At 43.6% G+C, this 26,139-nt stretch overlaps 3 protein-coding genes across 4 annotated transcripts in view; 2 read left to right on the top strand and 1 right to left on the bottom strand.

Moving 5' to 3' along the window:
- The window catches only part of LOC142202674 (uncharacterized), a 34,405-nt gene extending 28,717 nt beyond the window's left edge, over positions 1-5,688 (top strand). For both annotated transcript variants that reach the window (XM_075272924.1, XM_075272925.1), the window contains exons 14-16: positions 405-549; positions 750-893; positions 2,352-5,688. In XM_075272924.1, the coding sequence (XP_075129025.1) occupies positions 405-549; positions 750-893; positions 2,352-2,603 (541 nt within the window). In that variant the 3' untranslated portion in view covers positions 2,604-5,688. The remainder of the gene's footprint in view (positions 1-404; positions 550-749; positions 894-2,351) is intronic.
- Positions 5,689-8,086: 2,398 nt separating this feature from the next.
- The window catches only part of TMEM150A (transmembrane protein 150A), a 156,336-nt gene continuing 138,283 nt past the window's right edge, over positions 8,087-26,139 (top strand). Inside the window, exon 1 of the mRNA XM_075272933.1 lies at positions 8,087-8,098. The gene's annotated coding sequence lies outside the window, so the exon portion shown is untranslated. The remainder of the gene's footprint in view (positions 8,099-26,139) is intronic.
- PAX8 (paired box 8) overlaps positions 16,397-26,139 on the bottom strand; it is a 28,724-nt gene continuing 18,981 nt past the window's right edge. Inside the window, exons 8-12 of the mRNA XM_075272930.1 lie at positions 25,632-25,752; positions 24,288-24,476; positions 22,192-22,290; positions 18,492-18,581; positions 16,397-16,473 (exon numbers count right to left, since the gene is read on the bottom strand). Coding sequence (XP_075129031.1) covers positions 16,397-16,473; positions 18,492-18,581; positions 22,192-22,290; positions 24,288-24,476; positions 25,632-25,752 — 576 coding nt within the window. The remainder of the gene's footprint in view (positions 16,474-18,491; positions 18,582-22,191; positions 22,291-24,287; positions 24,477-25,631; positions 25,753-26,139) is intronic.

Here is a 26,139-nt window from a genome sequence, read left to right as displayed (position 1 = left end):
TCAGGGAGTCTGCTTGAGAACACCCCCCGCCCCCGAACGGAAACCTTTATGCATTAAAGCACGGTTACCTTCAGGAAACCCGCAGACCCCATGGACAATAATGGGGTCCATGTAGTTTCTACACGAAACATGTAGAGAAGAAAAAAGTGCTCCTTGCAGGATTTTTCTCTCCGCTTGTTTCATGTGGAAACCATTATAGTCTGTGGGGTCCGCAGGTTTCCCATGTGGACACCCCAAACGAAAACCTGAACGCAGATGTGAATAGGGTCTTAAATCAATGAATTCAGTAACTATATTGCCAAAGGCCTAGACACAAAAGGTTGTCAATAACAGAACAAAGTGTAGGAAGGGAGGAACCTAAAACCTATTTTAATCATGACATTTTCATGTTTTGCTCTCCATAGGACTCCAGAAGAGATGAACTCGTGGATCATCCGTATTAACCTGGTGGCAGCCATGTTTTCATCACCTCCGTTTCCAGCTGCTGTGGGTTCTCAAAGAAGATTTTACAGACCCATTCTTCCCTCAGCTACATGCAAACTGGAGCTGGTAGGTGCTAATATAAAACCCTAAATGCCTATATGGTAGCTGCCCACTTTCACATAGACTAGTGACTACCTACAACAAATGTCTGATAGTCCAGCATCAGCAGCTCGTGTGGTGACTGTAGCATTTTCTGTTCTGTAGAGGTTTATCCATAGGTTATAGTATGGAGTGATATATAATAAAATATTACGTGACTTCAACAGGAGGAGCAGCTTCAGTCCCATGAATCCTTGATGGATAGGTTTACAGATGACCTGACAGAGCATCAACGAAATCTTCCAGACTCAAAGAGCAAAACGCGGGAATGGGAGGACTACCACCTGCGCGGAGACTACTTGCGTTTTGAGGTGCGTTAGATAAAACCCCAATCTCTCTACATTCAAGCTTTACATAGATCAGGTTTTGTTGTCAGAGAATCTGTTAAAGGGTTATTTCATGAAAACAACCCCTGTCCATATAGCCTACGACCCTTGTAGAGGGGGTACCCCTGCTATTAGCGAGAAGTCTTCTTTTTGTAGCACCATTTTCTAGTTGGCAGCTTTCTCCAGCAAAACTCCCTGATGACTTTGGATTGTGAGGGAACCTCCTTCCTTAATGAGACATTGCAGGAAAGCTGTGTTTTTGATGTGTTTTGTGAGTCTAAGACACAAGTGACTTCAAAGGGCCTGGAAAATATAAAGAAAGCTCTTACACTTCTCCCTTCTCTTAAATACACTCTTGGCTTTGGCAAAAAAAAAAAAAAAAACAACACAGCTTTTACATCACATTTTGCTTTTAAAGGGAAAAAAATTCTGCAGTATATAAACTTGTACAGGACAGTCGTCTTACTAATATAGATTGCAGGCTCTTGGCGTACAAATACCAGAGGTCCTTTGTTTTGCTGACGCTCGGACTCTTCGGGACGTGACCTGCTATACTGCTGCTGCTTTTACTTGGGGTAGAGCGGGGTTTGGTCACATGATGAGTAGTCAGAGTGTCAGCAGGGCCGGCTGAATTACAAGACTTTCCGTTCCCCAGAAGTGATGTAAAAAGTTTAGAACCAGTGTATTGGGGGGATAACGTGTATTATTAGGGTGTCCCTCCTGCTGCTGTGTATACATTGCAGTAAATTTTCCCTCCCCACATAACCCCTTTAAGGAAAACCTCCACACATGTATCTAGAAACTCTTTTTAAGCCAAAACGCAGCTTTTTTTGTTGCAGATTTTGCTGTTTTTTGTTTGTTTTTTTTAAAGCCGAAGCCAAGAATGGCTACAAAAGGAATTGGGAGATATATAGGGCGTTCTTATACTTCTCCCTTCTGCTCAATCCACTCCTGGCTTTGGCTCAAACGCTGCAAAATCTGCAACAAAAATGCTGCTTTTCTACAATGGGGAGAAAATGTTATTTCAGTGTCAGTATTATTACAGTAAGGCGACATGGTTGCGCTACATCAAGTATCAGTCATGCACAACTTTCATTGTAGCCTATGGTGTCAAAAAGTCATGTGCAGCCTGTCACAGTCCCATTAGGTTGCAACACAGCGCCATTGACAATCATTTGATTCAATGTCAGAAATGCAGTATTGTCATGTGACCGATACCGCCATACAACCCTAGGTAGTAAGGATGCGGACTGTTGTTTTAGGTCCAGTCAATGGACTGGAAAACACTTGAACCACTTGAGTCGGGAAGATCTGTTATAAGGACACAGAAATCTGCCTCACAGGAGGCCTGCGTTCAGTCTTGACAAATTGGGCTAATGTGGAAAACTTTTGAGATTTCTCCTTTAAATAACCCGCCAGGATTTTTGTTTTTTTCCCTTCTAGAAATTAAGGTACGAAACCTATGTGAAGCTTTTAGCCTTACGGATGGAGAGTGGCTGCGAAGATCTCCAGGCCTTAGAGTCTCGCCTTACAGAACCTGATGGGGGACAGGAGAGCTCTGGCTTAAAAAGATCCTACTCCAGCCCCTCGCTGAACCCTGAGAATTCTCCTATGGCGGTGAAGGTCAAGAGAAACATCTCTGAGCGCCGAACGTATCGCAGGATTATCCCCAAGCGCAATAAAAACTTGGTGTGATCAAAGAGTGTCACTTAGGACAGAATTTCTGCTGGAACGGATCCACTGCACTATTCATGGTACCTCACTATGTGCAGGATAACAGGGACCACTGCTGAAGGCAAATCTGTCATAGACTGCAGAAGGATATTAATGGAAATGCTTTCCTTAGACAAGAAGGAACCCTATGGGATTCTTAACCAGTATTGATGATAATGGTGTGTGTCTGTGTGTGTGTATGATGTGGAGGGGGTAATCAATAGACAAAATGGCTTTTGCCTGTTTTTTTCCTTCCCCTTAGTTAGTCATGTATATATATATCTGATCTTTTCAGATTCTTCTTGATCTGTAGACTCATATTTACAAACCTAGAAGCTAGATCCTTCCCTAGCCTAAGTCAAGCTGCATTTACAGTCCTTGCCACTAGCTGGCACCCTCGCACCACTGAGCCTGAGAGTCGCTGTAAGCCTACCGATAAAAGGGATTCGGAAGAGAATTCCCCCTAAAATAAGAAATGGTTAATATAATGGGTTTATCTTTATTGGTGACTTTTTGGTTTTACAGTAAAATGTCTTTAACCCGTTCATGCCTGGTGTTCCATTATTGGAACTCAAAAAATATATAACCTCCGGCATAAATGGGTTAAGCCATTCTGAAGACCCTTTCATCTAACCTGGGTCTTAGTCTCAACTTAAAGGGGTTGTCGACGGAGTATTTATTCACTTACCTGATCCCAGGATGCTTTTGACGGACCCCGGGTCATGTGATCGGAGACTGCGTTTGGCTGCAAGGGCTGCTCCGCCCACTCCTCCCCTGATCTCGCAGGTAATTAATTATCTGTGCTATGGGGGCGGGCTGTACTATAGTCACCCCGCCCCCTATAGTACTGGTAATTAATTTCCTGTGGGATCGGGAAAAGAGGGGTGGGCTGAGCGACCCTGGGAGCTGAATGCAGCCGCCGATCACATGACCCAGGGGTCCATCAAAAGCACTCTGGGATCAGGCAAGTGAATAAAAGGGGTTGTCAAAGGAGCTGCTACAAAGAGTGTCTTCCTCCTTGGAGGACCAATCCCATCCTGCTACAGATATCTCAGTGTTCTGTATAGGCACGGTGTAATACTTAATTTCCCCTGTGGGTGCACTGCAGGTAAATTGAAATTGAACACCTACCCTGCGTTCCTACCGCTGCCCGTGTTTTCTGTTCTTTCAGTCCATCACATGACCCGAAAAATGATCTGTCATATGATGGACAGAAACAGATCCCAGGGGACCCCATTGATAATAATGGGGTCCATTGGGTGTCTGTTATGTTTTAACAGACATCGTTTGATGTAAAAGTTGACAGGACTATTTCTGTCAGACCCTGCAGCGGAGACTCCGACACAGATGTAAAGGTAGATTTACTGCCGTGTATTCATTCACAATACAGCTGGTCACTGAGGTCTCAGCGTGGGACACTTGGCAATCTGCTTATAACGTTCTATCAAGAAGTGGACAACCCCTTTAAGGTGAATAGATAACTGGATATGTTATCGATTGAGACAAAGTAGTAACCTGAAGACAACTAAGATGTAGGATGTGGGAGATGCCGGTCACTTGTGCCTTGGGTTGGTCATGAAGAGATGGTACCCTTACTTGGCTCAAGACTGGATTAACCCTTAGAAGGCAATGCCAGGTCATGTGCTCCTCTTACACAGACGTAACATGTACATGTACAGTACACATGCTGGTTAATACGTTTATCTGGTACTATTTCTATGCAATGACTTATTTTGGTGTTCTAGTTGATGTTTTTTAAGTATTATAGTTTTCGCTTACTTCTTGAGAGATGGCCTAAAAGTGCGTCTACGTGTATTCTGTCACAGAAAATTCTCTATGAATCTACTTGAAGCTGGATTAAAAGGGTATTCCTGTCTCATGTTGTGATGGCACGGTACAGGGGGTCTGACCTGTTGGACCACCACCCATCCTGAGAATGAAGGGGATGCAGTCTTTCCCTGCACAGATGTGTCAGCAAAAAATGCACGGTAACAGCAACACAGCTCCTTTCAAGTGAATGGGACACACCACAGTTATTTGCACTACTGTACAGGAAAAACTATGCCGCTGCGGCCCCTTCATTCTCAGGATCGGTTGTCACACTCTGATGGGTCATATCCTAGTATTATGTTATCACCGGATGAGATGGGAGTATTCCTTTAAGTCTTACACATCGTTGCAAAGCCGGATTTTTCCAAATTTTGTGGTGGTCTTTTGAGCCAAAGCCAAGAGTAGTCTCAAAAGGAATGGAAAATATATAGGAAGGTCTTATACTTCTGCCTTCTGCTTAATGCACTCCTGGCTTTGGCTCAGAAAACCCGCAGCAGTTCCGCAACGTGTGGCCTAAAAGGAGCTATCAGCTCACCTGACATTGCTGTTATAGCAAACCTTTTCTGCTTATTGTTACTCATAACTCTGCGGAGTGCTGTCCCTCTGTTATTCCTCCTGGAACTATATGACTAAATTGACAAGGGAGTGCTACTATTTTCCCTGTCCATGACACGGTGTCCAATCTGTACTGACCATTTTAGTCTGTGGGGACGCTCCCTATTGATAAGAACTAGTTATCCATACATTTCCAAGAGAAATAACAAATGAGTGGCACAAAGCAGAATTCTAAGAATAGATGCTTCCTTTTATAAGGAATCTCCCCACGTCTGGAAGGTATTCCTGCACATCCTGTTGTTCCTACCATTGTACCCACCATTGTACCCCTGTGCCTGGCGCTTACATTACAGTAAGTGATCTGTGTCCCATGTCTCGGCCTCCATGCTCTCAGTGCACTATTAGACCATGTTACCTGCCTATGTAATTCTATGTGCACAATAAGGTTGCTTTAGTCTCTGTATTTGTGTTTTTAGGGGACTGCCAATGACTTTTTTGTTATATATTTAAGCCTTTTCTGAGCCTGATCTCAATCTGCAGTCCTCAGGCATCCTGTCAGGTACTGAACTTGAGGTTTTCATATCTGCAGTGGGGCATTGCCTCATTGACATCTGCATTTTGCACTGGAAAACCAATAAAACCATTTAAATGATACCGTTGTATATTGTGTGTTATGTTTGTGAACTGACGTCCATGTCAGCCTTAGGGCTCGTTCACACGGCGGGCGGTGGATTTTGGCACCAAGAGTGACGCGGGGAGAAGCATCACTCTCGGGTCAAAACCCGCCTGCCACGACCGTCGCGGATTCCCCCTCCGGAGTCGGCTCAAATGAATGGGCTGACTACGGAGGCTGCTGCCGCCAGGCGGAAGCCGAGGCTCAGCGAGCCACAGAATCCGCCTGAAGTAAGAGAAGCCACGCTAGAGGTCTCCATAGACCACCATTGTATGGAGGCGGATTTTGAGGCGAAATCCGCCTCCTAGCCCCCGTGTAAACTAGCCCTTAGGAATCTAAAGACCACCACTGGAATTCAGTCGAAATGTTCCAACAACAATTACATGTTCTATTACAGGTTTTCAACATGCGGATTTTTAATTTTTTCATGCTTGCCTTTCAGAGCCATACTTCTTGCCATGTAAGGGCTTGTTAACCAGCGGTATATAAAAGATTATAAGGTGGGTTCCTCTAGCTAGGCTCCTTCCCCAATGGCAAATTATGTATATATATATATATATATATATATATATATATATATATATATATATATATAATTTGTATTGACATCCCTCTGTTATTCCTCCTGGAAATGTGTGACTAAATTGACAACTGGTTGTCTGTGTGTCTAGTACTCTCAGCACTGACTGCTCATTGCCAGACTGTGTAAGGACACAACTGGTAACGTCTAGCTGTCAATTTATTCATATTTCTTAGGAGGAACAGTTATAACGCAGTTGTTATAAGAATATAAGAAAAGATTCTCTAGAATTTATTATATTATGGGGACTACAATGATCTACTAAATCAGACACGTCAGAGGGCAAGTGAAAGATTTCCTTTAAGGAAAAATGTCCTATTTTTAAGGACTCTTTAATTTTGTAGTGAGTGTACCCAGCACAAACTCCATCCTCCTACATCTGTATATAGAGTTGAGGGTACATGATTCATAGCTGTCTGAGCTCACATCTTTTGAGGTTCCGGGTCCTGTTTGATTTAGCAAGTAATGAGAATAAAAGTCAAGATGTTTTCGAGGAAGTGACTATGATAAGATGGCTAAGCCTGAGAACTTTTTGGGAATGTCCTCCTTGTGCAATGATCGTGTTGTTCTGACGTTAATCTGATTCTTTCCTAACCTCTTAAGCAGCTGAAAGGCACAGAGAAGTGTTGCTGCGTCACGTGAAGGAGCACTTGTCTGCTGTGCAGTCACACTCTTCTTATTTCTAGTTATCCCTGGACTTAAAGGGTTCTCATTAAAAGTTGAAATATATATTGGGCCGTCTTTTCTATGACTGTATAAGTCTTCATAAATGATGTCCTGTTAGTTTTTCTGTTGCTAATAATCACATTATGGCTGCAGCACATTTTACATTTTTCCTTTGCAGTGGGCGTGTACAATACTGAGCAGTCTGTCCCCTCCCCCATTCATTACTACTGGTTTTACATAGAATTTTGCCAGGAGTAATTGTAAATAACTAAAAAAAAAAGCCCAAGTGACAATAATATAGGAGATTAAGGATCACTGAGCTGAAAATCTAGGGCATATGCATGCAGGCATGATGCAGCTAAAAAGATCCCTGACACAGGAAAAGAGCAATCTATGAGTTTAGTTAATAAAGCTGCTTGCCGTCTGTGAATAATATTCCATCTGTAACCACATAAGAAGCCAGAAGTAGATACAAGTACATAGAAGACTTTTCTTAAACTGTAAGCTGTGTGATTTGCAGAATGTTTAGTCCAGTGCACAGAGAAAGCAGTGAGGAGAATCGGCCCCTCCCCTCTGCATTCACAGTGTGACGATAGGATCACAGTGAGCGATAGGGGAGCTTTTGTTCTATTTTGCATCTATGGATGGAAGTTCCCTAATAACGGAGTGAACTGCAAATTACCTAGAAGGGAGACACCTAGTGGCAGGAACATGAGGCTTTTCAAGAAAAATAAAGCAACATTTTTCATTTAAAGTACAGTAAATTTTGGACCCAAATCACATGATCTATTCACTGAGACTAAGATGTCTAAAAAGTTAGACCATTTAAAGCAGGGGTGCTCACACTTTTTCAGCATGTGAGCTACTTTATAAACTGACCAAGGCAAAAGATCTACTACCCACTTCTTGTGGGCGGGGCCAAGGTGGGCCTGTGGGTGGGGCCAGACATGTGGGCGGGGTCGGGTGGCGCGTGAGAGCAGGAAACAGCGGCGTTCTGTGGCCGCCCAGGGATCCCCGGTGTCTGCTTGTTCACAGTGCAGGCTGAGAGTTATCTCTGGACACTGGCAGGCTGGGGCTGCGGCAGCCCCGCCTGCCAGTGTCCGAAGATGACTCTCAGCCTGCACTGTGAGCAAGCAGCACCCCGGCTCCCTCCATCCTAAGAGCGGGGAGCGCGTCATCCCCCGGAGCTGCTGCTGCCCAGCCTGCAAGTGTCCGCAGTGCTTGTTCACAGCACAGGCTGAGAGTCGACTCTCAGCCTGCACTGTGAACAGGATCCCTGGCTGCATCCCGCGATCGACCCATACGTCCTTTGCGATCGACTGGTAGATCGCGATCGACATATTGGGCACCCCTGATTTAAAGGGAGCCTGTAAGGCCCAAAATGTCTCCCAAACCAATAAGTGTCCACGTCCTATATTTGTCCGCATTTGTAGGGGATTATACAAGACCCATAACTGTGGATGACTTTAATGATGTAATGCAGACTTGTATATGTGCGGATTGTAGATTAGTATTTGGGGGGCCGTAGTCCGTGTTCCCATGAAGCAGATTTATTGCAATTAAAAATTGCGCACTCTACTGACTAGGCCCATTCATTCATTTGAAATGATGGCGGAACTAGAAGAGAAATTTAAGGCAGAAGTCTTCTTAAAAATCCTCTTCTATTTCCATCATGTGTATATCCCCTCACAAAACAACCTGACTAGTTCTGTAAACTACTGCAGTGATAGAAAAACATGAAAACGGCATGTGTGAACATGATCATAAGCTTTCCTATATCACTGTAGGTTTTATGAGACTAGAAAAACATGTCTGCTATCTACCATAAACAGCGCCCCTTTTGTTCGTGGCCTGTAGGCGGTATTGCAGCTCAGCTCTACTGAGGATGACTGCATGGCCAGCATTACTTCTGAGACGAAAGCTGTCCGTCCCAGGTCTGTACGGAGTGACTATGAAGGAAAATCTTGCAGGGAGACAAAGGATGTCTTTGTTTTTGAGCAGTGAAGCGGGGTACAAAGCTTCAGGAGGTGAAGGCGTTTGTAATGAGATCTTCTCATGTAGAGGACTGGGGCATATTACATGGCATGCGTATCCGTGCCAGCTGGAGGGGTAACCTTTGGAACCATTTTCTGTATTCTAGGATATTTTGGAGCTGAAGGAGGGGGTCACCTGTTACGATGTGTGTGTCCGGTGACTGGCACCGTATGTTTTAGGATTGTGCCCCTTTAGTGCGGTATCAGACATCGCAGCATTGTGGAGGTCGTCATTTACAAGTAGGGCGGGCTATTCCCTATTCTAGTATGAAGGGTCCCTAAGGGCCCACCCTTTACCACAGAGAGAGGGCGGACGGAGCAATGATCCTGAAAATTGGCACATCTGTATGATTTGCTTTTTTATTTTCTGCTTCGTGAACTTTTATTTGCAAATCCTAACCCTCGGCACCCACCCCCCATCTTAACCTCCTTATCTTCCCCTCCTGAGACCCCTTTTCTGTGACTGATTGTCCACTTCCTCCGAGTTAATCTGTAATTTGGGTTTTGTAAATGAGGGGGTGCAGTTAATTCCTTTCTGGAGAAAATGGCTATCATTATGCGCCAGGAAAGCTGGCAGGCAGAGTGTTAAACTGAAGGTACTTCTCCTAACCAGATGAGGGGCAGTGAGCAGCGGCGGCAGCGGGCGCTTTGGCTCTGTGAATCCATCCTCCCCACCATGATCTGGGAGGAGGTAGAATATTCAGCATCTTATAAGAAGTGGGGGGTAAGGGAGGGGGCCGGGGCTGAATGGTGGGTGTAATGTTTCTGCTTCCTGCTGTTACTGGTTTGATTTATCCCTAATGAGTTCTCAGCACATGAATGATCACAGCTCTCCTAGGAGCCTGCCCCATAATGCAGCATCCTGGGGCTCCCAGACACCTCCCCGAAGCTCCAGCTGCACAGCACACTTACACTATACACACCGCAACTATATACCGCACCTACCGCTATGCCACTATGTACCAGTGTCTACCTACTGCTAGGGTAATATACACAGTGCCTACCGCCAGTGTACTACAATACTGCTATATATAGACATTATATACTGCCGCTGCACCACAACACCACTATATACCGACTGTGTACTTACTAATAGTATTATATACACAGGCCCTACTGCCAGTGTACTACAATACTGCTATATATAGACATTACATACTGCCGCTGCACTACAACACCACTATATACCGACTGCGTACCTACTGCTAGCATAATATACATAGTGCCTATTGCTAGTGTACTACAATACACTATAGCCATTATATACTGCCGCTACTCCACATCACCACTATATACCAACTGTGTACTTACTGATAACCTTATACAGAGCCTACTGCCAGTATACTACTATATATAGACATTACATACTGCCACTGCACCACAACACTACTAGATAACAATTGTGTACCTACTGCTAGCACACTACAGCACAATAATATACACCATACCTACTGCTAGTGTACTACAATACTACTATATACACAACACCTCACTTACCACTGTATATGCAGCACCTACTACAATACCATTATATACCAACTGTGCAGCTAATACTAGCATAATACAGCACCATAATATAAACAGTGCCTACTGCAAATGTACCACAATACCACTATATACCCATACCACTATATTAATAGGACTTTAGTGACAAAAATGCCACTATATACACATTACTTGCTAGTGCATCACAACACCACTATACAGTGTTGGCCAAATGTATTGGCACCCCTGCAATTCTGTCAGATAATACTCATTTTTTTCCAGAAAATTATTGCAATCACAAATTCTTTGTTATTAATATCTTCATTTAATTTGTCTTCAATGGAAAACCACAAAAAAATCGTCAAAAAGCCAAATTGGATATAATTCCACACCAAACATAAAAAAGGGGGTGGACAAAAGTATTGGCACTGTTTGAAAAATTATGTGATGCTTCTTGTAATTAACAGCACCTGTTACTTACCTGAGGCACCTAACAGGTGGTGGCAATAACTAAATCACACTTGCAGCCCTTTGAAATGGATTAAAGTTGACTCAACCTCTGTCCTGTGTCCTTGTGTGTACCACATTGAGCATGGAGAAAAGAAAGAACAAAGAACTGTCTGAAGACTTGAGAAGCAAAATTGTGAGGAAGCATGAGCAATCTCAAGGCTACAAGTCCATCTCCAAAGACCTGAATGTTCCTGTGTCTACCGTTTAAACTGGGGAAAACTAGAGGGGACATGAAACTGGAACAGCTGGAGGGGGACATTAAACAGTGGGGGAAGTTGGAGGGGGGAAATAAATTATTGGCGGCTGGGGTGGAACATGAAACTGTGGGCAACTAGAGGGGGACATTAAAATCGGGCAGCTGGAAGCAGACTTTAAGCCGTAGGGGTAGTTGGAGGGGATATTAAACTGGGGGAAACGACGTAGACAGGTCCAGCTACCTTCACGGGTTTAATGCGCCCTCCAGTTGTCCCCAGTTTAATTTACCCCCAGTTTAAGTGCCTACTTCATCTATCCCCAGTTTCATGCCCCCCCCCCTTCATTTCTTCCCCAGTTTCATATCCCCCTTAATCTGCCCCAGTTTCATCTACCCCTCCATCTCTCCCCCAGTTTTATATCCCCTTCCATCTGTGGCCTTAGTTTCATGTCCCCCTTCATCTCTGCCCCTAGGTTACTGAGAGACACACACTCTCCACCCTACATCTCACATCCACCCTCCCCTCTCAGTCCCTTAGAACACACACCACACATCTCTCCATCTTCTTGCACTGTCGGCATACTAAGACATGCCTCCCTAGTCACATGACGTCTTATCGCTGTTATAAGAGTGGGGGTGATCGAGGGAAAGTTTTCTTAAGTAAAACACTAAAGGGACATGCAGGGAGTTGTGCGTGACAGGAATATAAAAGTGGGACTTTCCTGCTAAATGCGGGACGGTTGGGAGATATGCCCTTGTATATACAGCACCTACCATATTAATATTATAAACCAACTGCTAGCGTACTACAGCACCATAATCTACACAATATCTACTGCTAGTGTACAACTATAGTGCTATATACATATCACTATATACACAGCACTTTGCCACCACATACCACCATGTAAACTTCACCTAGTGCAACACAACACAGCTTTTTACACTGTGGCCTCGTGTACCGCACAATATATGGTACATAATGCACCAAATCACAGTGTACTAAAACCCCTCTATATATATAGTACTGACTGGTCGTGTGCCACAACAACACTATGGCCTACTGCGAGCATACCGCAATACCACATTATACACAAAGTACCTACTACTAGGGTACCACAATACCTGGTATACAGCAACAACCCTATAGCTATAGCACTTACTACTAATGTACCAAAACTCTGTATATACACAGTAATGACGGCTAGAATAGCACAACACTGATATATACACTGTGCGTACTATTATTGTATAAAAACACCACACAATACCTATGACTAGTGTACTATAACAGCACTATATACACAGGGCCTACAGATATATGAGGAAAAAAATCCCCAGACAGACTGCGTCTCAGCTAAACCAAGATCACTGCGTCTTAGTGATCTTTCATTCTATGGATCTTCATAACCCCGGAGTCGGTGGAGGGTGCGACTCCTAAATGAGGTACCCCATCTTTCCAGACCATGCACATGAAGGGAAATTATGCCAGCTTGTAGCAATTTTTTACATCTCAATATCTCAGCAATAACAGATTCAAGAGGTAAAAACCCCATTTGATTCAGGCTAGCCTATCTATCTGTGGGGCCGGGCTGATACGCTGGGTGCTGCTGACAGACTCCCTTTAAGCTTCTATGCACATGACTGTGTACTAGTAGTCTTTTTCATGGCCAGCACAGTGACCCATTCACATGCCGGTCTATCGGGCAGTGAACCCAGGGAGAATCTCAGGACAGGTCCGATGTGACCCAGGCTCGCTAGATAAAGTGAATGGGACCATGGAGGCTTGGGCGGCACAGGGATGTCATCCATGAGCCATCCATGTCTTTATACCTCTGACTGGTGCACAGGCATGTGGTCGTGTACATGTAGTCTAAGGGTCCAGTCACACGTCAAAGTACATGTTGCATTTTTTACACGTGTAAAAAATGTCATGGAAGTCAATGGGAGTCTTATTTTTACACGTGTAGCGCGCGTTTACTCCGTGTGAATGGACCCTAACAGGCAATGAACTGGCATAATCTATCATTTGGGGCTGACTGAGGTGGCGGGGAGCTTTGAGGTAAAAGCTGCAAATGAAGTAAACATGTTGGTTTATGCTACTGCTACATCCTTCAAGGGATTTTCTGGGTCTGATATGCCGTCAATATCAGTTGGGGGGGTCTAACAGCACCCTTGCCGATCAACTGATTAAGGGGGCTTGTGCTGATGATGTCTCGTTCATCAGTCACACGGTACAGCCACAGCTCAGTTCCATTCAAGGGAAAGGGTCTGAGCTTCAATACCAAGCACACACAGCCCCTACAACATGTACAGCACTGTGCTTGTTATTCAGTGAAGAGGTCACACCGCTCCCCAAACATTGTAGGCTCTTCAACCAGCTGTTCTGTGGGGATCCCAAGTGATAGACCGCCACCGATCAAATATTGATGTATATGTAACCCCTGGAAAACTCCTTTAATTCACTGTAAGATCCAATGGTATGGAGGCTGCACTGGTGCAAAATACAATGAAACCTCTTGGAGAAGACCACACAAAATTACATTAAAAAGTGGTCTTCTATGGGATGGTCTTCTCAAACAAGATGGTTATTATGGAAAACTGATCATCTGTGTTCCGAATTAGGGGGGTGGTCTTTTCTAAGAGATGATCTTTTAGGGAGGTTTCACTCACACACCCACAATCCACAAGAGATTGGGTGCTGAGTATTAAAAATGTACACAAATAAGACTTCTGTATGGTGCAAGCTGCTAGTTAACACCCTATGGGTGACTCCCCTAATTTTAGATCATGTGGGCTGTCTAACTCCATGTATACCTTATTTCCACCTTATATGTTTGTATATTTTATAGAGACTGTTCCTGGTAACATTCAGGGCTCGTTCACACGGAGTAAACGCGCCACGTAAAAAAACGCAGCGTACACGTGCCGTAAACACGCCACATTGCGCGGCGCGTTTACTCCGTGTGAACGAGCCCTCATGGTTCCAGCAGGCATCCCCCATGGTATAGAGGAAGCAAGCATAGTGAACAGTAATGGTTACAGAGTTTACCACGGCACTGTTATCATTTCCTTCTTTCTTGGAGTCAATAGGAGAAGCCTGGAGCGTTTTTATTAGGCTTTATTCACACAATCTTATTCTCCACCCCTGTACTGATCTAGTCATCCTTTGCAGTCTTTGGGATCCTCCTACATTACAAAGACAACCCATCATGTGATTAGGCACCATTTAATGCTCAGTTTCTCCTGTGGTGGCGCTGTAGGTAATTCTTCCTTCCCAGATAACAGTTGACCACCGGGTCACAACTGGAGGAAAGTTTAGGACTATTCTAACAAGTAGGATTAGTCTAATGCAGAGACCTCCTTTAATGTTATATCACAGCTGGTCCCTCCTCGACCCCCATCCATGAAGACCAGGAGCCATATTTCATCATGCTTATTTATTTAAAATATGTTATCTTACAAATATTCTATGTACATTGTGTGTATCGCTCACTTATTTACACCAACCCTTCAGGCGGAGAAAGTCCTGCAGTGCTTAAGGAGGAGCACCGTCCTGTGTATATCCCTGTGGTCCTCTGGGCAGATCCATGTGTTGGTGTCAAGATGGAACTAGGAGATCCCAATTTTATTGCAGAGCGTATGAGATAACGCAGATTATGCCCAACCCCAGGCTTGAGGTAAACATGTATACGGGTATAAAACCATCCCTGTTTTTGATACTTTGTTGCTTTTTTTATATACAGTAGGAGCAGAATTTTTGGAAAACCAAAAATTCCTTATCGACAAGTTGCACCTGCGGTGAGAACACTTCCCATTACTTGTTTTGACCAGGTTCCATATAAGATACATAGAACTTCAAAGACGTGGCTGACAGTGGATCATATGGATAATCTCATATCATCGGTGGGTTTTAATGTCACCACTTCCATGAATTTTGGGTAATAAGAAATTGTCAAACATTTGTGCAATGACCTATGAACGGTGGAGGTCACGTAGGATGACTATGATCTTCCCGCAGGCAGATTGCTTGTATATGTGCCTATATATAGTATGTTGCATATGCTATGTTCACACCTGACTCTTTTTCCAGTTTATATATAGATAAATCTACATTAAGCTGACAGTATTTTGTTTTATGTAATACTAGTCTTGAGTCAAATTATATCTTCTAGCCCAGAGCCGGAAGAGTCATGGCTACACTGTATAATGCCCTCATGTATTGAACACTAAAGGTGGCCATACCCATTAGATGAATGCAGGGTTAGACTAGCCCACCAGCACACGTGAGGAGACGTGGACCCATGTCCCAAAAATCCAGCAGATGGCAACCCCATTTGGATGTTCTGTTGGAGCCACTCACCTGCCACTATAGTCTAATTCTCAGGTTCATTACAAATACCCTATTAGATCTTATGGATATTACATGATGGAGGGTGGGCCCAGGAAACCTAATCTGATACTGGATGAATGTAGGCCAAACTTGCCGATTTCATCAGGACCTGCCAATCACGTCAGAACCTTGACTAGTAGATGTTGGGGAAAGAAATTCAACATGTCTGATCTTTTAGTTCTCAAGGAAGATAAACTACCACCAGAGGTGTCTGACAGCAGCTTATTTCTCTCTACCTACTAAGTATGTCCACGTATATGTCCACGTATCAACCCCTATTCAAGGTATATGGCCACCTTATCTGTCCCCAGATGTTGAGCTGGGTGTGGTTGTCGACAAAGTGTCAACTGATTCCAATATCAACCAGCAGAATTGTGATTGCAGCTCTGGACTGTAATATAGAATATAATTTGGCATCAGCACCAAATATATAATAGTGCCTAATATATGTAGATTATACCCATATATAACCTCTACAATGCTGTTCAGTGGTGAGCATAGGCTGTATCCCTGTGAAATAGAAATTGATGATGTGATTTCTGACAGTTCCTGTATATTTGGATTGTTCCCTTGGTATGGTACCTTAGTCAGTGTAGATGGGGCTACTTTATTAAGAGAAATCTGGAGACGGCATTGTAGGCACAGCGAGAGGTCATGCCTTGTGCCAGATGGATGCCATTACACGTGTCCTGCCTGCGTTGCTCCGGAGTAGTAGTTACGCATAAGAAGATATAGTCCATGTTGTAGATTTTGCTTGCAATGCAATGTTGTTGGTAACACTGTAATGTATCACTACCAGGTCAATCTCCCAAAGCCTGGCTGCGATGAAGGTGCTGCAACCGTGGCAGCCATGGAAACTACAGGAGGTCATATGCCCCAGCAGTTGTTGGAGGTGGTGCCGTTCGTGCAGTAGAGCTGTAGTAGTAGGGAGAACCTGGAAAGCAAAATGGATATTTGTTAAATAGTATTATTAAAGTAGTGTGAGAAGATGACAGGCAAAGTGCTGGAGCCCCGCTATATCAGACCCAGCTTTCTGACCTATGTGTGGTCCAGGTTGGGTCCAGAGTAGGCTTCAGCCCAGGTGTGGGTCATAGGTTCATTACTGACCCATGAAAGGCTGCAGATCCTGCCCTTCAGGGCAGATCCAGGGGCTGAGAGGAGGCGTCTGGGTCTGTCCTGTTACTTTGAGTCCAGTGAGACTGTATCGAGCTTATTGGTTTGTGTGGCTGTTAGTAAGCCATGCGTATAGTTAGTCTATTATTACTATTTAGTTAGTTGCTCAAACCAGCAGGATTTTGTTTCTTATTCTTTTGCCTGAAGTTAAAGCTGTATTTTATTTTGCTCATTTTGTGCCTGAAGTCAAGGTTTATTTATGTTCCTGTTTTTTTTTTTCTAAAGAAACCTGTTTCCTGCATATTTTGTGTCTCTGTCTTTGACTGTTTGGGTATACACCACTGCTGCTACCGATCTACCATCCCCAGTAAGTAGAGAATTTATGGAAAGTCCAGTCCATATTATCCCAAGACTGGAAGGCAGGGGAGTAGAGGCGGTGCTTACTCTTATGGCAACTGTAACACATAAATGGGAAATTTTTATGTCAAGTGCTATACAGTACTGTGGAAATGTACTGCAGAGTAAGGGTGAATTCACACTGAGTAAACGCTAGCTTATTCTGAACGTAAAACACGTTCAGAATAAGCGGCGTCTAAAGCAGCTCCATTCATTTCTATGGGAGCGGGGATACGAGCGCTCCCCATAGAAATGAATGGGCTGCTTCTTTCACTCCGTGCAGTCCCATTGAAGTGAATGGGGAGTGCCGGCGTATACGGCAAGCTCTGCTCATGCCGGAGCGTATACGCCGGCACTCCCCATTCACTTCAATGGGACTGCACGGAGTGAAAGAAGCAGCCCATTCATTTCTATGGGGAGCGCTCGTATCCCCGCTCCCATAGAAATGAATGGAGCTGCTTTAGACGCCGCTTATTCTGAACGTGTTTTACGTTCAGAATAAGCTAGCGTTTACTCAGTGTGAATGCACCCTAAGAATGCTTTCAGAAATAGAAGGGTTAAGCTTATTTCTGTCAAGGAACAAAAGATGTGCCCTTTGGAGGAGGAGACCTGGATGTGATGATACGGCCCCTGCAGAGCCCTGATCTCAACATCATCCAGCCCTGTCTGGGATTACATGAAGAGACAGAAAGATTGGAGCAAGCCTATATACATAGAAGATCTGGGCTTAGTTCTCCAAGATGGCGGAAACAACCTCCCTGCCGAGTCTCTTCAAGTGTACTGAGAAGAATTGATGGAAGGATAATATATTGATGGGATTTAGATTTCTCTTTTCTTCATTCACTTTATTTTTTTAATTGATCAACTATTAACACTTCAGCGTTCTTACCTTGCAGCCTTCTATTCAAACCTATTCATAAACGGCACTGTCTATTAATATGTCCTAAGACTGGGTCTTGACATTGAAATAACCTCCATAAATATGACAAGTTCTGCGTGTTACATATGTATTTTGATGCGGATTTGATGCAGCCTTTTCTGATTTTTGTGCAGAAATGGTGGATGGGATTCTGAAAACTTGTATATTACTGCGGATGTGCTAATGCTGAATTCACATTACAAATCTGCAATGTCAGGACCCAACCTTAGGGGATGTTCACACGTCACATACACACTGCAAATATTCATCTCACAATAATGGATGGAAAATCTGTAATGTATAACAGGAGCAGCAAAGGAGATGAGATCTTAGCATGGAGGAAAAGTCCTGTATTTAAATGGACACGTGGCGTGGTGCCCTGTACACATAGCGCCAGCATGTACCCAGCCTCACTACTACGCGCAGCAAGAGATGAAGATGTCGGGGATGACGGTATACGGCTTAAACGATGTCCCTTTTGTGAATAAGTGCAAAGAAAATCCTATTATATTTAATGTACTCACTTAGAAGGCTGGAGCCGGGGAACCGCCAACTGTCTCCATATGCTGCATAGGCCCCATGGCTATAAGTATTACCAGTGTAATCGCTTCCTGCTGAGAAAACAAGAACTGTCAGGTCAGATGAAACAGAAGTAGTAACATCTCACCCAGAGCGCCGCAGATCCCATCATAGCCCCCTCCTCACATAGCTCACATTTGGTCGTGTTAGGGCAGACCTCTGCTGACAGTGTACGGCAAATTATTATCCCATACAGAATAAAATGTGACCATATATCTATGAAGACGGAGCACCTTCTCTCCCCTGTATCTTACAGACAGGATTCGGCTAGGTTAGTGGTGCCCGTACTAACTAAATTAGATTTATAGTGTATCCGCCGTGTACCTTGCTCTCCAGCTATTGCCATTTTATTAAATTACTGCAGTAACCAAGACCCTACTAGCGCCATATGCCGATTTATAGAGCCGCTTGATACAGTACTTAAGGAGCATATTCCCTAGATGGATATTGGAAAGGGGTTGTAAAGAACGAAAAAGACAAAACCGACTCCTTCCAGGAACAGTGAGTGCCACAGCTGTTCAGGACTTCTATCTGGTATTGCAAGTCAGCACTATGAAAGTGAATGAGGCTGAGCTGCAATACCATATACAGCCTGTGGACAGGGGTGGTGCTGTTGACAAAAAAAATAAAAAAAATTGTCATATATAACTTGGTGTCAAAGGCCTACATGCAAAAGTTATAATACACTAAACTTGCCCAAGACATTGAATTTTTATCTTTTCTTTAAATATCACATTTTTTTCTAATAAATCTGAGGGTTTTTTTCATTTAGTTCCAAATATGGGCTGCATCCGAACACAATATTATTGCATGGCCACAGATTCTTATACAGAAGCTGAGGATTATTGGACCCGCTGTTATCAGTGGGACCGGCCAACTATCTAATGCAGGGGGTCAGCAACCTTCGACACTTCAGATGTTGTGAAACTACAACTCCCAGCATGCATACTCGCTCTGCTGTTCTAGGAACTTCCATAGAAATGAATGGAGAATGTTGGGAGTTGTAGTTTTGCACCTGCTGAAGGTTTTTGACTCCAGTCAAACTTCTAATGGTGTAAGGGAAAAGAAATAATGGTGTCTATGGAAGTTGTATTACAAATGGGTAGTTGGGTTAGGACATGCCCACTCCTTGCGTCCTCAGGGAAGATAAGCTGTCGCCAGAGTAAGGTGGACGGAATAGCTGGCGGTCCATTGTGCGTGTGGCTTACAGCTGGGCACATACATAGTTACATAGTAGATGAAGTTGGATAAAGACATCAGTCCATCAAGTAAAACCTATAACCCTACAATCCCCTACAGTGCTGATCCAGGGGAAGGCAAAAACCCCATGAGGCTCATGCCAATTGCCCCATTTCAGGGGAAAAAATACAATCCAGTCTTTTGACCCAATGTGATAACCAGGCTGACAATGGTGCCATCTAGTTGTCTAACCCATCTAGTTATATTACAATGGACACCTTTAGCCCATTGACATCACTTGAATCTCTTGGGCCTCAGTGCAGAATTTGTAACAAGGCCCCAGCTATCATGTGCCATCTATACTAGTGGTGGTTTGGGGCCCCTTCTATCCCGGGGGGCCTGCATGCACCTACTACCTCTGCATTCCTTTACCTCCTCTAATGAAAAATGGAATGATCCATGTTTTTGTGCTACATAATCGGGACCCTGTATATGGGAACTGCCCCTTCCACCATAGGTGTCTGTAAGATTTCTCATTGTCTACGTCCATCGACTTTACAGAATACGTTCCACGGGGCTCCGATTTAGACGGTGACAGTATACAGGAGAGATGACATGAGTAAATGAGTCACAGGTCGGACATTATTACGCCGGCATTTGAGGGGGATGTTTTATATCCCAATGCCAAATAATTTGTCCTCTTTGTGCATGTATGGGCATGTAGATTACAGACTGTTGGGAACAAATCCGTCTCTCGCACACACAGTTAAAATATAACTGCTCTTTTTTATTTATCTTGACCAATCTCATTTCACGCTCCAGGAGAGGAAGGAGGGTGTGCACGCGGGTGTAGGGAGCTGGGGAGGGGGGTAGAAGTACTTTATATTTTTAACGCTGCATTAAGCGCGTCTCCGTGGTAACACAGTAACACGCTGGCTCAGCAGGTTACGGAGCTGTGAGCGGAGTGGGTGAGGGACCCGGGATTCTGCATTTCTTTTTCATTTAAATGTACCTGCAAAGGTCACCCGGGGTCAACCCCTCCGAAAACATATCTTAATTTATAAACTGTGGCCGTCTCGGCCTGGTTTACACATATGTTTCGCCCAAATATCCCCATGGGAACACATTAACAGTGTTGGGAACTAATACAGTAAAGGAATTCCAAATGAATGAGATCGGAAACCAAGCAAGGATTTGGATCCGCCATAAATCCTCTTTTTGACATTAAAGTCAATGGATGTCGGATTGGGATAAGCGGTGCACATAATGCAACCATTACCATCGAATTTAGTGCAGATTTGCAATAGATCTGTTCTCCCCATAGGTTTTAATAGGGTTTGAAATGTCATTTATTTTTCTTTCATAGAAGAGGGGATTTTGCTCTAACTTCTTTGGTCTGATAGTTCTCCTGGACAATTTTTTTTCATATAGGTGGTTACTGGCATTAGTAATGAGAGATTGGAATAAATCTGCCATGTTAACCTGGTTAAGGTTCCTAGAACCTAATGCAATGTATCTCAGGCTGAAACCCCACATTGCGGAAATGCAGCTTTTTGTTGTTGCAGATTTTGCTGCTTTGGCTCAAAAAATCGCAGCAAAATCTACAACAAAAGAAGCTGCGTTTCTGCAGGGGCCTTACCCTTAAGCAGGAACTTCCTAAATAGAAATTGTATGTAACTGTAACCCTCAAGGGCCCAGGTGCAGTTGCACCCACAGTAACCAATGTAGCTGCACCACTACAGTAATGTGGGACAGGGGCATCGAGGGACCTTTGGGTTGAGCCCGATCGTCTATGTTTTCTCATTACAAGGGGAGAAGAAAACTACTGGCATACACTTATCTCTCTTAGGCTAAGTCCCCACATTGCAGAAATGCAGGTTTTTTTGTTGTATTTTTTGGAGCCAAAGACAAGAATGGCTACAATAGGAATGGGAAATATATAGGAAGTTCTGCTCAATCCACTCTTGGTTTTCACACAAAAAAATGCTGCAAAATCTGCAAAAAGTTGTTTCCGTAATATGGGGTCTCAACCACCAAGGGGTATTACCATCTTGGGAATAGGAATCGCTCAAATGGCTTCAGTTGTGTGGCGCTTTCCTTTTATTCGTATGGGAGTATTGATCTTAGCTGTATGCACAACCATCTTTCCACTCACAACAGCTGCAAGTCAGGTGTCAGAGGTGGGACATGAATTTATCAGACATTTTTCCTTTAGATACTGTATGCCATAGGTGTCTAACATGGGGATATCCCTTTTAACAATAAAAGGATTGGGTATGTTGAAATCCAATCTACCCCACCATTCTTTCCCCAACATCTGCTGCTGGAGGACTGTCATCATTATGACAATTTTAAGATATATCATCAGTGCCATGTTACTTTAACACCTAGACCAATTCATCTGCTGTATAGGACACCAACTAGCTATATACATATGGACATAACCGAGCAGTGTGAAATACATACCAGCAACCATTCCGGCAATTGCAGATGAGGCGTAGTTTCCTTGTCCGCTGGGTATGTGTGGGGGGTAACCTGGCAATGTGGATCCTACAACATCGCGTCCTGGTAAAATATTGACAATTATTAGTCTGACATATGTCTCCAACTTCTATGACATTATGTTGTGTGTAGATTTGTAGGAATATACTATCTTTAATCTTATTTCTCACAGCAACTAATCTGGGCCCACCCGTCTAGTGAAGTTTGGAAAATGAATTCTGGATTTCTGCAACAAGGATGCATGTCTATGATGTCTGTACAGGGGATTTGGAGCTTTATATCAGAAAAATATAACTGATATAAAAATATACTAAAGGGTTACTCCCATCTTTGCAAATCATGGCTATGGGAACCGGTGAGTGGCGCTGCTCTACGCTGTTTCTGCATCTCACATAATGGGAGCTACAGGAACAGTTTAGCACAGCTGACAGCAGAAAAAAATCTGCGGCAAATTCCTGAAGCAGAAATTTTCCAGAGTTACAGAAACAGCGTTACACCACTCGGCTGTTTCCGCAAGTCTTATCCTGGTGATCGGGAATTGCAGCCAGTTACCCCTGTCTTGACCATGATTTCCAGAGAAGGGAATAGCCCTTTAATAAATTAACTACCACAGAATTTTGGATGTAAAAATGGCATGGTGATAAAAAGTGGAGATTTACGTGAAGGCCAGGTTAAGATGTTAAAGTCATAATCCCACCAAATTATAGCAATCCCACTATGGCTGCCAGGCCTGGATTATTAAAACTCTAAAAAGATCTTGATGAATATCTAAACTTGGCTCAATAGAAACACAAAGGCCTGCGGCCATAATACAAATGCATAATACAGACGTTAAAATGCAACTGAAACAAGTGAAGGAGGTCAAAGAGAATGGCCTGTAGGGCATCGCCATGCCTTCTTTTTTTGTGACATGGACTTGCCCCTTTTTGGATGTGACTGACATATAAAGTGCCTAAGGCCCGGTTCACATCTGCTGCCAGGTTTCCATTCAGGGAGTCCGCTTGGGGAAACGGAAACCTATACGCAAAAAAAAAAAAAAAGGTTAACAAAGGAAACCCGCGGACCCCAAAGACAATAATGGGGTCCGTATGGTTTCCACATGAAACATGCAGGGAGAAAAGTGCTGCTTGCAGGATTTTTCTCTCCGCATTTTCGTGCGGAAACCACACGGAACCATTACAGTCTATGGGGTCCACAGGTTTACTTAGGTAACCACTATTTTATGCGTATAAGTTTCCATTCAGGGGGTCCCCAAGCAAACTTCCCAAATGGAAACCCGAACACAGATGTGAACCAGGCCTAAGTCACATTTAAAGAGATGAGGAGCAGTCCACTGGGCCCAGGAAATTTCCCTTATGTGACTCTGGGCGATCACCCCGAAGTCAGTTCTGCTTCAAATTCCGTGTCAAAATCCTTTTTTTATGACAAGCAGAAAAAATCTGCGGTAAATTCCTGAAGCAGAAATTTTCTGGTTGACAAATTCAGCGTCAAATTCCTATGCGTGAACAACCCCTACGAATGAAAGCTGCGCCAAGATTAGTTGCCTTGGGCTACAAAGATCTGTATGTGTTAAATAATAACCTATGTTAGAGGTATATGTACAGAGGATATCGCACCATATACCTCCTTAAGAAGGCTGTAATGTATACCATTAGGGCCTTAAATTGCTTATAAGCTCCCATGATAAAAGGAAAAAAATGCATGGTGCTTTATCCTGTATACCCCTGTATGGAATAGTGTATACCTGTATACTGATTTACACCAGTGTGATGGAGACACTATTACTATGGGCAGTTTTCTATTACGTGGTTTAATAAATCTGCCCCATAGTTTATATCCAGATACACAAGGGTGGTCTTTGGTTATTTTCATATGTTTGGACCCTCATGGCGTATTAGAGATGTGTACTGTTCCCATTCACTGACCCCAAGTAGAGGTCTTGAAAGTTATGGTGAAACACAAAGTATATTACAAAATGGCATAACTACCATCAACTGATAAACTTCATGTACGTAAAACCGAAACCCAGTGCTCCCTGTGCCTAATACCTATGGTCATACCTGTGACTGTCTGACTGGTGAACTGTCCGTACACAGAGGCAGCATGGGAAAATGCACTGAAAGTCGGAGCAGCAGCTGCTGATCCAATGGGCTGCAGGTCCAGGAAAGTGGGGCTATAGAGCGATGGTGGGGTGGAACTAGCACTCGAGCTATCTGATATCTCTTGTTTAATGGCGAATGATGAGAGGTCTACAATGGAGGAATGAAATGGAAATGTTAAAATGAAGACAACCAGGAACACGAAACGTGTCATGGAATAAAATGGTGTGACCGATTGTCATGTGATTTTCTCAGGACCTTCTTTAAAAGAACTATTTAGGATTGACATGATGTGATTCTACCATAGGACAAGCATTGTAAGTGACAACCTGATAGAGGCAGATCCATATTTATCAATATGTTATTTCATATAAGATCACTTCTGAACAATCTATAGGCTCAGACCCAGGAATATGACTATAGGACTGTATATAGAGGGCTTTGCCTGAATGAAAGGAAGAGGCAATCTCTGGGTGTCTCAAACTGAAATGCCCATTTAGCCTCAAACATGGCGATGATGTCCTTATAGTTATTATCAGTGACCAATAACAAAAGGTACAACTCAATCTTCCAACCATCTATCTTCTCACTTTTGAGAGGTTCTCAGTTTTGGACAAGCCATTTCCGATACAAAACCAATAATAGGGTGTCCTGCTGCTGGACCTCCGGCGATCAGCTGTAATCTGTGCTGTACTGCAGCAGCAGGAGTAATAAGTGCACAGCACCCCCACAGGAGAAAAGAGGCATTACACAGTTCTAATTGTGTTGTACTGTGGTTTACTGAAGTGATGGGTCCTCCAGATTAAGGGATGCTCTTTATAGACTCTTTTTGCTATATGTAATAGTTGAGGGCCCTGATCGGAGGACCCTCCATATAAACATTTCCAATAAGTTCAGTATTTTTCATAGATATTCAGACCCCTGAGTAGCCTCCTTTTAGGCTGGGACTACATGGCGACTTTGGCCACGACTCTTGTTGCCTGACCCCAAGACCGCCTTATAACTCCTTCACTATTTTAAGTGAATAGCATCGCATTGTGACACTGATGGTGCTGCAAATGCGACTTCTAGTCACAAAGATATTGAGTACTGCTGGATTTTTTGGGCCACAAGAAGCCACTTTTGCAGCATCCTCGAGGTTACAATACGACTCCATTTACTTATATTAGCGAAGTTGCTGCAGGGTGTCATGGTGAACGCTGGTTGTAAAACGTCATGGAAAAAATTGCCACGTGGGCTGTATAGATTGTTGCTGAATGTATAGATTTGTGTGACCCCGTGCTATAGATCAGCTGGTCCACTTACCTGACAGAGCAGAGTACCCCTGATGTGCCGAGAGATTTCTACCAAGAGCAGCATTGGAAGAGGTTAGAGCAGATTTCCCATCATCCATTGCATTGTTTAGCAGGGGTAGTGGGTAGAGAGCCTATGACCAACAGACAAAGAAGTGGTTAGTGATACCGGTACTAGAAGTCTCAGCATATGATATTGCCTAGTGGACAAAGTTAGAACGGCAGTAATTTTAGGAATTTTTTTATAACAGAAAATAACATGGGAATTTTTTTAAAAAAGCTCACAAAAAAAAAACAACTACTACACATTGCCTTTAAGATCTGATGGGAATAGGGTCAGGAACCTGTGAAATGGAAGGTATAAACTACAATTCTGATGGGTGACAGTACAGATTTTTTCCGATAGGGCGGTAGTATCAGGATATGGATCCAAGTAACAGCCGTGATAGGCTAAGGCTCCACGTTGCGGAAATGCAGCTTTTTTTGTTGCAGATTTTGTTGCGTTTTTTTGAGCCAAAGCC

Source organism: Leptodactylus fuscus, chromosome 5 (genome assembly GCF_031893055.1).
Source record: "Leptodactylus fuscus isolate aLepFus1 chromosome 5, aLepFus1.hap2, whole genome shotgun sequence".
In the NCBI taxonomy this organism is placed as follows: domain Eukaryota; kingdom Metazoa; phylum Chordata; class Amphibia; order Anura; family Leptodactylidae; genus Leptodactylus; species Leptodactylus fuscus.
This window is presented reverse-complemented; position numbering and strand designations above follow the sequence as displayed.